General features: G+C 31.7%; 2 protein-coding genes across 9 annotated transcripts in view; one reads left to right on the top strand and one right to left on the bottom strand.

Annotated features, from left to right (window-relative positions):
• The window catches only part of LOC143906077 (uncharacterized), a 3,235-nt gene extending 2,887 nt beyond the window's left edge, over nt 1-348 (bottom strand). The window contains exon 1 of the mRNA XM_077421867.1: nt 1-348. This exon is cut by the window's left edge and continues 16 nt beyond it. The gene's annotated coding sequence lies outside the window, so the exon portion shown is untranslated.
• A 4,814-nt stretch (nt 349-5,162) lies between these two features.
• Nucleotides 5,163-13,932, top strand: LOC143906263 (uncharacterized). 8 transcript variants are annotated; one of them, XM_077422215.1, is made up of 10 exons: nt 5,163-5,360; nt 7,211-7,258; nt 7,846-7,944; nt 8,022-8,837; nt 9,273-9,363; nt 9,706-11,495; nt 12,007-12,105; nt 12,497-12,850; nt 12,990-13,116; nt 13,387-13,686. In XM_077422215.1, the coding sequence occupies exons 6-9, from the start codon at nt 11,349-11,351 to the stop codon at nt 13,074-13,076; spliced, it is 687 nt and encodes a 228-aa protein (XP_077278341.1). In that variant the 5' UTR covers nt 5,163-5,360; nt 7,211-7,258; nt 7,846-7,944; nt 8,022-8,837; nt 9,273-9,363; nt 9,706-11,348; the 3' UTR covers nt 13,077-13,116; nt 13,387-13,686. The 8 variants fall into 8 exon arrangements, with proteins under 8 accessions (XP_077278341.1, XP_077278340.1, XP_077278339.1 ...); XM_077422216.1 differs by having other exon boundaries at nt 5,164-5,360; nt 11,016-11,495; XM_077422217.1 differs by having other exon boundaries at nt 5,164-5,360; nt 8,022-9,363; nt 11,016-11,113; nt 11,331-11,495.
• The last annotated feature ends 249 nt before the right edge of the window (nt 13,933-14,181 follow it).

Here is a 14,181-nt window from a genome sequence, read left to right as displayed (position 1 = left end):
AAATTGGATGCCGGGACGCGGTTCGGCTCGATCAAGTCTACTCGGGGGTGGGGGGTGGGTTTTCAAAAAATGCAACATCTCGAGAACCACTGCAGCGGGAGCGATCAACCGGTTGTGCGTTGGACGCGGCAAGAAAAAATACGTCGTTAGGGATGGTACGTTTCCTCCACCCACCCCTTCGATAGGGTAACGTCGGTATCTCGTAAATGGGACGAGACCTAACCCTAACTTTGCGACCGCAGGAAGTTCCAACGCGCGCAGCGGTAGAAAACTAACTTTGCGACCGCAGGAAGTTGCAACGCGCGCAGCGGTAGAAAACTAACTTTGCGACCGCAGGAAGTTGCAACGCGCGCAGCGGTAGAAAACTAACTCGCGACCGCAGGAAGTGGGAACGGGCGCAGCGGTAGAAAACTAACTTGCGACGCAGGAAGTTGCAACGCGCGCAGCGGTATAAAACTAACTTTGCGACCGCAGGAAGTTGCAACGCGCGCAGCGGTAGAAAACTAACTTGCGACCGCAGGAAGTTGCAACGCGCGCAGCGGTAGAAAACTAACTTTGCGACCGCAGGAAGTTGCAATCACTACCAATAATCACTTACAATATTATAAATTTCTGTAAGGGAAGGCAATCGTCGCCTGTAAATATCGCGACGAAATAAAATAACTTGCGAGTTTCGATCCTTATATTGTCAATGCTCACTACGAATCGCTAAACACGAGAGACGGTTAAACCGTGCGGGATTTTGGCAATCGTTATTGTTTGAAATAATCGCATTTGTAAATCGCTGAATTACTGAGCAAATTATATTAGCGTCGGCGGAAAAAGCGAAAGCAAGAATATATTCTAATCCGACCATTATTAAAAAGACAAACATCGCCCGTAAGTATCGCGACGAAACGAAATGATTTGTGAGACTCGTTCCTCGTTATTAAAGGCCGGTTTTCACACGCAATGATTAGTGGCGCCAACTGACTGGCATTCATTGACGCCAGAACCAACTGGTAAACTCACAAGTGTTTACACAGTGATTGGCGTATAATATAGAAAATATTTAACATTTATTAAACACACAGTAAATGACAACAACCATATAACCTCAAATTTTGAGGTTATATGCTTTGGCCAATAACCGCCAGTAAACGCCACATTACTAGCGCCAGTTTGCATCAAGTGTTTACACTTGCATTTTTACTGGCATTAGTCGACTGGCGCGGCCTGGCGCCACCAATCATTGCGTGTGAAAACCGGCCTTAATTCTAAATCGTGCGAAATATCCGTTTCGATGAATAGCCACCGTCTCGATACGTTCACAAATCGTTAAACACAAGAGACGATTAAACCGTGCGAAATAGCATTAGTTAACTGTTCAAAGTGATTGCGTTTTATGTTTCTCGGCATTTGCCGCAATCGCATTCAATGAAATATTACGACGATACACGGAGCGGAAGTTACCTACCTGCTCGAGTCTCGGCACGCGAACTACATACATAATAATACCTACGTAATATTACGAGAATTAAATTGACTCGCAAGATGTTAAACTATGGCAAATATCAAAGCATTGGTTTCAAAGTTTTATTTTTTGAAAGCAGCTATCGATAGTAACAATCTTAATATATCCTTAGCTATGTAAAATTAACGTACTGATTTAAAATATTTATTCCCGAGAATAATGATAAAATTCTCCTACAAACGCAAAATAATTTTTGATCGATATCCTCGAAATATAAATACATTATAAACCTTTTTACACGATTGTCTGCTCTAAAATGGATTTCCACATTTTTTTAATTTTTTTATTGTTCACGAAGATGCGTAATTAAATGACATAAAACCACTTAAAAATCTCCTCTCTTCTTTCCTCTGCGTGCGTGCGTGCGTGCGTGCGTGCGTGCGTGCGTGCGTGCGTGTGTGTGTGTGTGTGTGTGTGTGTGTGTGTGTGTGTGTGTGTGTGTGTGTGTGTGTGTGTGTGTGTGTGTGTGTGTGTGTGTGTGTGCATAATATAATATGTAGTAATGATATATTATACGTGTACCTAATACATATACATATAATAATATAATAAAAAAAATATATTTAAAAATATATATATACGAAATATATATATATTATTCGTGAACAGTTAAAGAAAACAATAATAATCTCTACAACAAGGAGTAAGGTGAACATGAATGAATTAGAAGTACGGATCGTTGGGCTCTAATAATGAGCATAAAACAATACCTATAAGTACTCAATTAATTTATGTAAATTAAAAAAATGTATAAACATTACACAAAAGTTTGCTATTTAAAAACCATTAAAAAAAATCAAATTCTAAAACTTCCAAATAACGTATATGTTTATGTACGTACGTGGAAGTATTTATTAGCAATAACAAAGTGACTTTTATTAAGCGTTTAACAACAATTACTTTATCGTATTTTCAAGAAAGTATAAAATACGGTTTATGCTTAACAAATCAAGCGCAAGAAAAAATATTTTTCTGGAAGTATTCATTTACAAGTTGGTCTTACTCGAAGTGAAGGAATACCATTTTGCAAATGATTAATATTTTCAGATGCTAACAATAAGTATAAATCGTATTGTACTTGACATATACAAATCGGACGTTATATGTATCGTTGGTCCTCATCGGAAGCGTTTTCGAAAGAACAATACATATGTTATGATTAAAGCCCGAAACGTGGTCAATCCTAGGATTGACTAATTAATTCTGCTGAATGGCCAAGCGTCTTGGTCAAAGTTTTATAGTAATTTGTTAATATGTGTGTATAAACAGTACATAAATAGGCGGGGGAGAGGAGAGATTATGAAAGAGAGAGAAATGAATGTTCTTACAGTGTACAATATATCTATTTATACATAATTCAATATCAAAAATAATATTTTTCTGAATAATATTTACAATATATAAAAAAAATTTTTTAATAGCAATAAAAAGTATAATACTAAAGATATAAGAAATTGTTGATATTTAATCTAATACAGACTTCACGTAAGTTTATTAGAATTTACTACTCAAGCACGCATGTCTAAAAGAAAAATTTTAAAGACGTATCTACACACATTTAACAACCTCAACTAAATTTGTGTATTATATTGGTAAATTGACAACTAATAAACTTCTAATTAATTCAATTTTCTACCTTCTCTTTAATTAACTTGATATTACAAGCGCTGTTCTAAATGGAATTAAGGTACAGATAAATACGTACATCTCAAAATAAATTATCATCACTGAATGGAGAATCCAGAGGTAATAAGGTAATAAACAACACAAAACACCTAACAAGCAGATGATGATCAATCTTCGCCCCCTTGGATTTGGATAAAATATAATACACGATACAATAACTCGTGCAAATGTACAATAGTTTATTACGAGATAAAGTTTGCCAGTGGGTGACCATCGACTCGTTATCTGTTGTTAGTTTTAGAAAAATTAGCAATTTGTTTTATATTTTATCCACTTTGTCATCTTACCCCCCTTTCCCCAAAGTTAAGATAAATTATTTTTACAATATCTATACTGCAAAAAATATGTAGACATAAACCGCATATAGCTTAAAAAAAATTAATTCTATCACTCTTATTTCTTGGACATTTTAGTCCGTTACATCTAATCTGCAATAAAATAATTTTTAAAGAACAGGAATATACAACACAGTGGCACTGCACGTGCCAATTCACACATTTGCATGGTTGTGTTTATGTGTCGGGCGGTATATAGGTACAATTTTATCGCGGCATTTTAGGCATCATTATACGTACAAAAGATAACTATAGTTGCGTCGTAGAAAAATTGCGAAGTACGTGACCTTAGTTATATCACTTTAAAAAAATTTGCTAAATTTGCTTTTGCTAAATTACAAAAATTTTCTGAACATGACTCATTTCTTATCTACGTGTCCCGGGTTTTACCCGACAAACTGCGGGAGCATATTCTACAAGTAATAATAAAAAGAAAATGTTATATGAAGTTTGGCTAAAAATGCTTTATTACAAAGTTATAAACGAATATTGAAACGGAACATGAAATATACGTAACAACAACGGTCTTCTGATCTCCGAAATCACCGAGATTTAATGCCTTTTGACTTTTACTTATAGGGATTTAGTGCAACGAATTAATAATTCAATTACTGAGATGCAACAAAATTCTCAGGAAATTTGTATTGTAATAAGTTCCGTATTACATCGATGTCAAGCTGGTATTGTCGCGCAAGGACGTTTTAATAATTGATATAAGGATAGAAGGAACGAAATATTTCTTATTAAGGAGACGAACTTTTATTGTAAGCGAACGAGCGATACAAACGAGCGAACTCAACGCGACACAGAGCGAGTCTGCCGGACGGACGGTTAGACGCAAGTCACTCACGATTCCATTGTGTATATACATGACATGGAAGATCGCTCATATCGGAGTAATCATACCCACAGACAATTATATCACGCGACGCTACCGCTAGGATGTGCGTATTCTAACAATAATCACTATAAATAACCGTAAATTTAACCGTATTTAACGTGACATGCAATCTATCTTTTTAATCTGTCTTTTTTTATTTTTCACTATTTTACAGCTATTTATTGATTATTAAAGCCAAAGGAAAGTGTTCGGTATATTTTACAAATGTTCTGAAATTACAATTGCGCGCGCGTTTTATGGATATATCTTTTTATCTTAACGTAAAACCGCAAGAATTTTTGGCATGCAATATCTCGCTTCTAACGTCTTCAAACAAGGATAGAAGCGGCGAGTAGACAGAAGCCTTAAGCATTATAAAAAAGAATGATCTCTCGACTAAATAAAATATTTGAAAAAAAATATAACGCTTTGTCGTTAGTAGGCGCTTTTTAAAAAACACACACGTACATATTAAATAACATTTTATTGTGATAACATGTAAATAATAATTAAATAGCATATTATTAATAACACTATACAAAATTTTTTATTAAAATACAATAGAAATGAAATGAAATAAAATAAAAAATAAAATTATAAAATTTTTTAATGACGTATACATACGTCATATATAATGTTCACGATAACAAAAATGACTTCTTTTAAAAGTTTAACAACAGTAATTTTGCACTATAATTTTTAAACAATTTTCAAAGAACGATAAGATACAGCATTACTTTATAAGGGGGTTTTCAATAAGTCAGACGCACTTACTTCATTTGCTTCCAGTTGATTTTACTTGAAGGCGAAGAACTTCGCAAAAACTGAATATTTTCAAACCTTAAGTATAAATCGTACTTGCCAGACAGCAATCATGCGGGTGTTGATGTACTTATTTTTATTGTTGGCCGTCATCGGAATCGTATTCGGAAGACCACCTCGAGCAGTACGTATACACTGATATATGGATAATAATTTAAAAATATTTATTATTACAAATGATTTTGATTATTGCATTGTCCTATCAAGAGAAAAATGATGCCCTTGAAAGTGTAGGAACATATGTATACAAAGTGAACCATTTATAATGTTAATGACAAATATATAAAGAGAGTTCAATAAGTAACGCAACACATTTTTTCTCATTTAAGGTTTCTTGCAGTTTCAAATACGTTATATTTTCCCCACTTCTTTGGCTACAAACATCAATTTTTTAATATAGTCTCCATTCAATTCTGGCCTCACACGCCACCTAGCTATGAGAGCCTATATATAACTTTGCGATACCACTTTGCTGATCTGCCTCTCAGCCATTTTCTTATTGAACGCCTCTTGTAAAATATGCATTGTATGAAAAGAATTGTTTAGACAAAACTTATTTGTAATCAAAGAGGACACAAGATGATACTATTTGTTTCATTATGGATGAATGTTACTAAATATTGGTCGAACAAAGGTCAACTTCATTTTTTTTTAATAAAAACATTTTTGTATTGTATCATCATTCTTTACTAATTAATTTAAACAACTTTTATCGAAAACAATTTTTTTTATTTGCCTAATACTTTATAAGATATTCAAGAAAAACTTGGTAACTATTTCAATATTTAGCTTACGATATCTCGATAATTGTTTATCGGAGGGAAAAATAGTGCTGTACTTTTTTACTTAATTTAGTCTCAAGAATATGCCCTGTTACAATAGTACCCCTTTTTTAAACACTTATATATACATCTCCCTTGAAGCTTTCATGTATACACTATACACAAGTCTTTAAAAAAGTTGGGGGGGGGGCGGTAACTAAACAAAAATGCATAGGTAACTTTAATATATCGTAACTCCGTGAAAAAAATCGTACAAACTTCATTTTTTTAATTTGCAAGAAAAAGTCTATATTTTACGATGGTTTATCATGACATTTGCGAAAAAAAAATTTATATCTTATAGAGTGCGTCAAATTATGCAACTTTTTGGAGACAAAACACGTCCTTACTTTTAAAAAGATGGCTGAAAGAGGGGAGAATAAATCCAAAATCTAGCGAATGCTTCTTAAATTTACAGACTTTACTCTTTAGAATAAAAAAAAAAGTTTTTCAAATACGACAATTTTTCGCGGAGATATGCTTATTTAAAGTTATGCGAAATTTTGATAGAAATTGAGTGTTGCGATAATTTTGTTAAATATGCAGATATGCATCTCATTTATAAGTACTTGATTTGAGAAATTATTAAAATTTTAACTTGCAATATCTCGCTTAATGTTAAAGATATCCAAAAACTGTAAAGAATTTTTCGATTTTTCTTTAATGACGTACATCAATCACTGACTTTGCGCGTATATAGATATATTTTCCATAAACAAAGAACTTGAGAAAATTCTGAAAAAGCTGAATCTCATAGCAATGTACAATTGTGTACATACATGTATTCTTTTTCTTACAATTAGTCGTATTGCTCAATTCCGAGCGACGTGAACCCTCTGCATATACATATCTGTCACAATATATCTATTTATACCTAATTTATTATCAAAAATAATATTCTTCTAAATATATATTGTGTTTATCATATTAAACATTAAATTGCAATATAAAAATATGTAACTCTAAAACAATATAAGATTCTAGACATTTGATCTGCAAAGTGAAACAGTTAAATCCGACTAATTTATTTATTAAAATTTACTATCTGTTTATATATAACAACATTGATTTATTTTATGCATGAAACTGTCAGCTAAATTGGTTATTAATAAACTTTTATTAATTTAATCTTCTACTTTCTTTTTTTAATTAGATTGACGATACAAAAACCGCACGTCCTCTGGTTCGTCAAGACAGGGGGGTAAGTGTTAAATACAAAAATAAATTACACAAAGTAAATTATATTATCAAAATACCAAAAATATACTAAAAAGAAATAAGAAAATATATATGCAGGGTGTCCCGAAATTTGAAGGTAATTCACGAACTTTTGTGTTACAATCTTATTACCCTCAAATTTCGGAACACCCATAAACGAGAATGTCTTATTTTTTATTATACAATTAGTTTATACCACAAAATTAAACACAAAATCCACAATCTATTTAATAAAAATTTATCTACTGTTTTTTTTGAAGATTATACATAATTAAATCCTAAACCAATTTCTTTAATATATAAATATGAAAGTCAATATTGTGCAAAACTTTAGAAGTTCAAACAAATTTTTATAATTATAGAATTGCATATAAAAAATAAGTTTAGACTAATAACTAACAAAAACTGAACGATTTCTAAGAACTAACAAAACTGAACAAAACTGTCTAATTTATATCATACTACTTAAATTACATCAAACTTATAATAGAATACGTACCAATAGAATTGAATATAAATCATTTAGTATTAATACTTTTATGTACACAAAACTTTTTGGAATGTTTGCAGTTACTCGATGTGGTAGAAGGAATCGTAGATACATTAACATCAAACTTCTAAGGAGAAAAATAAGTAAAATGTCTTTAAATAAAAAGGAAAAAAAGTTATGTAAGTTATAAATAAATCTTTGAACGTTAAACATTGCTTTAAATAACCTTTAATAATAATGTAATAATTTCTAAAAGTTTGTATACAGATAAATTAATAATTTTACAAGAGGGACAACTTCCATTGTTGACACATGATGATGCACTGTTATTAAACATTCTACCTATGAAAAAATGCACTCACTATGATCTTTACTACTATTACATAATTCTTAAATGCACTGTTTCTTTCTAAAAATGCTAAATATTAAATATCAAAATGTTGCATGTATTTTGCACCTGAAATAAATATATAATATATCAAGCAACTAAATTTTACTGTAAAATTATTTCATAATTTCCACAAATTGTTTGTAAATTACAGAAAAATATTATAAAGCACGTAATTAATAAAAAGATCGCAAAATATTGTACAATTCGCAATATTGTCGCATTATTAAAAAAATTAAAAATTAGTGTGCACACAGTTATCGCATATTTTTATAAATTTTGTTCATAAATTAGCGAGATCAAGAGACATCACGGTAGTGTCTCGCGCCAAGTATACGCGCAGCGAGATATATACTGTGTATAATCTTTACGCGAACCGGAGAGTTACGAGTACCTGAGATCATCGGATCTCAATAACGACTAAACCGTTCTAAGTAGACTCATAGGCTCAATGGATATAGCTTGAACAGTTCACCGTAGAAGGGAGGTTTCGTGGTCCCGCTAATCGCCGTCTCCAACTCGCATCTCGAGCGAGTATCGAGCATCTCCACGATGAAATGCACAAAGAGGTCGCAATCGTTAATTGGCCGTTTAATGCCCCGAGTGTTAGTCGGATGTACGAAATAGCTCGTTTCAAAAACATCGTATGTGATATTTACGAACACTTTGTAAAAATTGGAGGTCGTGAGTAAATTCTTTTTACCTCTGTTTTTATTGTTTCGTTGGTTTTTGGACTTACTAGTCATAATTTCTTTTTAGTCATAAGAAATATTGTAGTTTTGGATAATTTTTCCTGTATTTAGTTAACTGTTTCATTGCAACATAGTTTATAAATATAATCTTCTTTGTTCAAAATGACCGTTCAGGGTGTAAGTTGTCTCAAATGAGATGGGATTCAAAATTTATGAGAATTATTATTTTTTTATTTACTCAAAGTTTATGAAAGTATTACAGAGTATAATGAGAATCATTATTCTTTTATTTACTTTAAGTAATTTATGAGAATTATATTACAAAGTTTATAAAAATTATTAATTTTTCGTTTAATTCATGCTGCAATATATTATTAAGTTAAATTTACCAAAAACTGTCACTAACTTTAATAAAATATTAAAACAGGAACTATTTGTCGTATGTGTCCTCTACATGAAATATACATGATACATGACAATCAATCCAGAGTCATGTGACAATCAACCCTGAATATAGGGTAAGTCACATTTGCACAATTTTGCTTAAAATTAAATAACTTTTTTGTGTATAAATATATACAAGTCTAATATTTTTTTTCTTACACCTAAAAGATATAGCTACATTATAAAGTAATATACGATATTATAAAATATTGCTAACATTTTTTTTTAATCAATATTTGTAAAGTGTGACAACCAGCTTTGGTCTCCCCTACGTAAAGATATGATTATATCGCGGATCTGATTATATATAATCATATAAAATTCATATAAAATTAAATGTTTTCATATCTAATAATATATTTTTACATTTGACAATATTATACCTATTTTTTTCTCGGGTAATCACAACAAAAAAGAAGAAAATCGTAAAAATTATATATAAGAAAAGAAGAGTGTATCAATATTGCATGCAAAGATGAACAATCTAACGTAATAAATAAGAATACAACAAATAAAAATATTACGTATAAAAAGGAGAAAGAATTGTAATATTATCATACCGGGCGTCAAAACAATTGTAATAAATCTAAAAGATAACTCAAGAAAAGGCAAAAGGAAACGAAATTAAGTGGAGAAAAAGAACAGCATGATGGCAGTAATCATAGAGGAAAAGGAAGAAGTATCAGGATATCATACACGACAAGAATGGATAGTCAGTAGCAACGATAAATATCATAACAACGAAAACAAAAATGGTAATGGTCACATTAAAAGAGATAACATCGTAATATTACATATGAAAGTCTTAACAAAGAACAAGACTCGTTAAAATAAACTGCAACTAAAAATGGTAGAAAGAAGGAAGGAAATGGCAATGATCATAATAGGGGAGGGTAATCAGGCAGTGATACAAGAAGTGAAAATAATAATGTAAAAAAGAAAATACTAATCCTAGTGATGGAAAATATGTAATTATTCCATCAATGGAAGCCACAACAATAAAAACCAAGAATTCCACAGAACATAGTGATGTGATAGCTGATAAAGAATCGGATAGCTACAAAAAAAATAATACCTAGATCTTAATGTAATTAGGAAGTAATTATAAAGTAATGGTAAACTTTCCATTAGTGAAAAATACAGTAGAAACACTATAGCGATACTGTAGCTGGGTTAAACGTTCATTCATGGTTCGACACCATCGTCCATTTTTTATTAGAAGCCAGTGAGCTTCCTGGCAATTCGGTACTCCGGCGAAGTCGCAGCACAGGCCGCTTTGATAGCTGGCGCGTGCGCGTCTCGTTAATTTCACCGGTGGGCCTAATAATATTCGGGCAGCCCCGTCAATTTCCCGGCTTTCTCTGGCGACAGCTGGGCTGAGTCTAAGTGTGGCTGATATCGCTGTCTTCTTCTCGCTCTTACAATTGCTGGCACGGGTCGTTGTTTCCCACCGATAGTTTCTTTATACCATATCTCGTCTACTTAAAGCTTTTCAAATTAATACGTTTCCTGTTCGCCTGAGTCACTCTAAGCATCAACATAACATATTTATACAGAATAACAATATCATGCCAAAGAACTCTCTACGAGTCGGATTGCGTCGATGTTGAGGGGAATATAATTATATATACTCTGTTACAATAATATATAATAATATATTATTTCTTACCTGATGTCTTTTTGTATCCAAAAATTCGTATTTTTGCGATGTTGTATTTGATTCCAGTTTTGCTTCTCTGATCAATTGATTCACACACCTGCAGTGATTTTCAATATGGAGAAACTTAAAGTGAAAGTAAAACAGTGTCGTGTGTAAACCGCTAGGTAAGTTCGTCACCGTCGAGAGCGAAATCTGTTAGTCCACGATTCGCTCGTCGACTGCGACAGGCTTCTGCAGATATTTATCGTGTTCTTAAGAATAAATTAATCAAAAAGTTATTTTAATCTTTCTAATCATATAGATTAATATTTTTATAAGTGCAGTGAGTTTTAAATTTTAAACTTTTCTTCGTTTAAAAAATAATTTTAGAAACTCTTTCAGACTGTATCAGAGAAAAACATGTTGCGAATTTTAATGATTTTATCGTTTATCTGCTCATTGGACTTACTGAATGCTCGTCCTGCGGAGGAACCGATAAAATTCACCCTCGGCAACATGCAAAATAATGCGGAAAACGTCACACCTTCGAAGCTGAAAGACACAAAGGTAAAATTTTGTGCTTATAAAATTTACAGTTATGTGCAAAATAATAGCACCGGCTGAAAAAAATGAAGAAAATTATAAATTTTAACAAAATTCCATTTTTTCATTGTTATCTTTTTGTAATAATGAGGTGAGATGTTTTATGTGTGTCTATTAATTGATATTTAATGAATAAAGCAAATTATTTTTAAGTTGATTAATTTTAAATTTAGATTTTTCTTTGTTTTTTTTAGCTGGTGCTATTATTTTGCACGTAACTGTATTTACAAAAATAAAGAGAAATGCAATCTTTGGAAAACGCAGGTCAAAAAAGTTACTTGCATATTAAATTGCCATATTCCAAAGCTTTGGGAAACAGTAAAACAGAAAGTCATAAATCTGACCTTATCTAAAAATCCACGTAAAAAATTGCTTGGTTTCTTAGAGTTCCTTAGTTGTTCATTCAAAATTTTAATTGGATCCTCGTGATTCGCCATTATAATTGGCAGGCAAAGTCAAAATTGCTATTTCGTAGGAATTATTAGAACGTGTCGGTGATGCTATTAGAATTGGCAGAGGAAGATTTGTCAATTTAATAATATTGACTAGAAACAACATTGCCAATCGAGCAGAGGTAATTACTACATCCATAGCATTCATATACCTAACGATAATTTACTTTTGATAACATGGTTATTCGCAGAGACTTATTATGTATGAAATATCTTCACCAGTTTATATATATATATATATATATTAGAAAGTCATCGTGTTATAGTTAACATCAATTTGACATTTTTTATTCGAAAATATAGAACAATTCATGAAGATCGTAAATAAAAATTCAATTGTAAACGATCAGAACATTATTCTCGTGTTATCTGAGAAACGCAAGATATATAATTTGGTGTTATTCCTCCTGCATTTACTTCCCATTTTCGCTTTATTTTATTTTAGCCAATATTTTCTTGTTTGCATAATTATTAACAATTATTGGTTTACTGATAAATTTTCTTTTTTTGCAGAAAATAAACAACAAATTTCAAAATAGTCTCGACCCATTAATTACTGAGTCTGACAAGCCTCAAAGTCGCAGATCTATACCGTCTGTACAAAGTACTACGCCAATAAATCTGTTCCGTGTGACATCGCGAGAAACAGTTCGTTTAGAAAACGAGACCGGCCAAGCAATTTTAGAAAAACGAAAACCTGACACTATCATACAAGTTTTAAATGGGTTCTTGACACCAAAACCACTCGTTGATCGAATTAGGGATGAAGAAAAATATGGTAATATGGGAGATAAATTTATTGGAATAGGAAGAGGGCTCATTAATGGTTTCGAGAATCTCAGCAATTTTCTGAACTTCTTAACGGAAGTAAGTACAAAATAATAAATACATACCTATATCTATGTAGTATATAAATATTGACAAATGTTGAAGAAATAAAAGAATCCTCTTGAACAAATTCACCTAAATATACAATACAGTAACTTATGAAAAATATTGTTTTCAGTTCCCTGTTGGTATCACCAAACAAGTTTCTCGAGGAGTAACGCAAACATTGAATGAATTAGGATCACGGGTCATTGGACTCCAATAATAAATATAAACAAATATAAAATACACAATTAAAATCAAATGTACGTAAATTAAATAAAATTTTATATATTTTATGAAAAGCTTTTATTTAAAAACCATAAACAAAATTGTGAAATTTCTTAACGTCATCATATGCGGAAATGTTAATTTGCGATAAACCAAAATAAGTTTTATTAAGTAATTAGCAATAATAACTTTATAACATTGTCGACGTAATTGGCGTACTTTTTGATAAACGATGAATATATACAGCCTTCTTTTGTAAAAAAAAGTTCTTAATAAGTCAAACGCATGACAATATACTTTTTTAGAAATACTTCACTTGCACGAGTTGGTCTCACTCAAAGTTAAGGAATATCATTCCGTAATAGCTTAGTATTTTCAGATATTAAATCTTGCGCTTAATTGTGACAATGCAGGTGTTATACATATTTCTATTGTTGGTCCTCATCGAAAGCGTTTTTGGAAGAACAGTATGTACACGTTACCGTTACACAGATTGATATATCATAATACTTTTTTATCTTATTGTCATTAAATCATGTGCATATTAGCCTGTTAGAGCACACACACACACACACACACACACACACACACACACACACACAAAAGCAATTTACATGATATCACTATAAAGGTAATCAGTATATAATAGTTTTAAATATCTATTTTTAATGTAGCAAAGCTAACACAAATTTGTGTGTGTGTTCTTTTTGGTTTATAGATTCTTCTCGCTGAAGTAACGTCAAAGAAATCTTCGGCAATCGCCTATGAGATCGATACCCGAAGCAGTAATTAAAACTATTTGTCGTTTTGTTGTCGAAAATAAATTTATAAGGTCGTCCACGTAAAAATTAAATAAGAAAATGGTGATAAACCCGGTCACACGTCCCAGGTGCATGTGTGTGGCGTGCGCGCAGCGGCTCACCAGGTGATTCTCAATAACCATATGTCTAGTATGATTTTCTTAAGAATCGCTACGAACTTGAGGGCGATTTAATGATTATAAATTTATAACTATTTATTAAATTAATACTTCTCAAAGTGAGCAGTAATTCACCCTTAGAGGCACCGGATTATTCCAGATGATTCAATATGGAAGAAGA

Source organism: Temnothorax americanus, unplaced genomic scaffold, assembly GCF_048541705.1.
Source record: "Temnothorax americanus isolate GAGA-0224 unplaced genomic scaffold, ASM4854170v1 Scaffold7, whole genome shotgun sequence".
NCBI lineage: Eukaryota > Metazoa > Arthropoda > Insecta > Hymenoptera > Formicidae > Temnothorax > Temnothorax americanus.
This window is presented reverse-complemented; position numbering and strand designations above follow the sequence as displayed.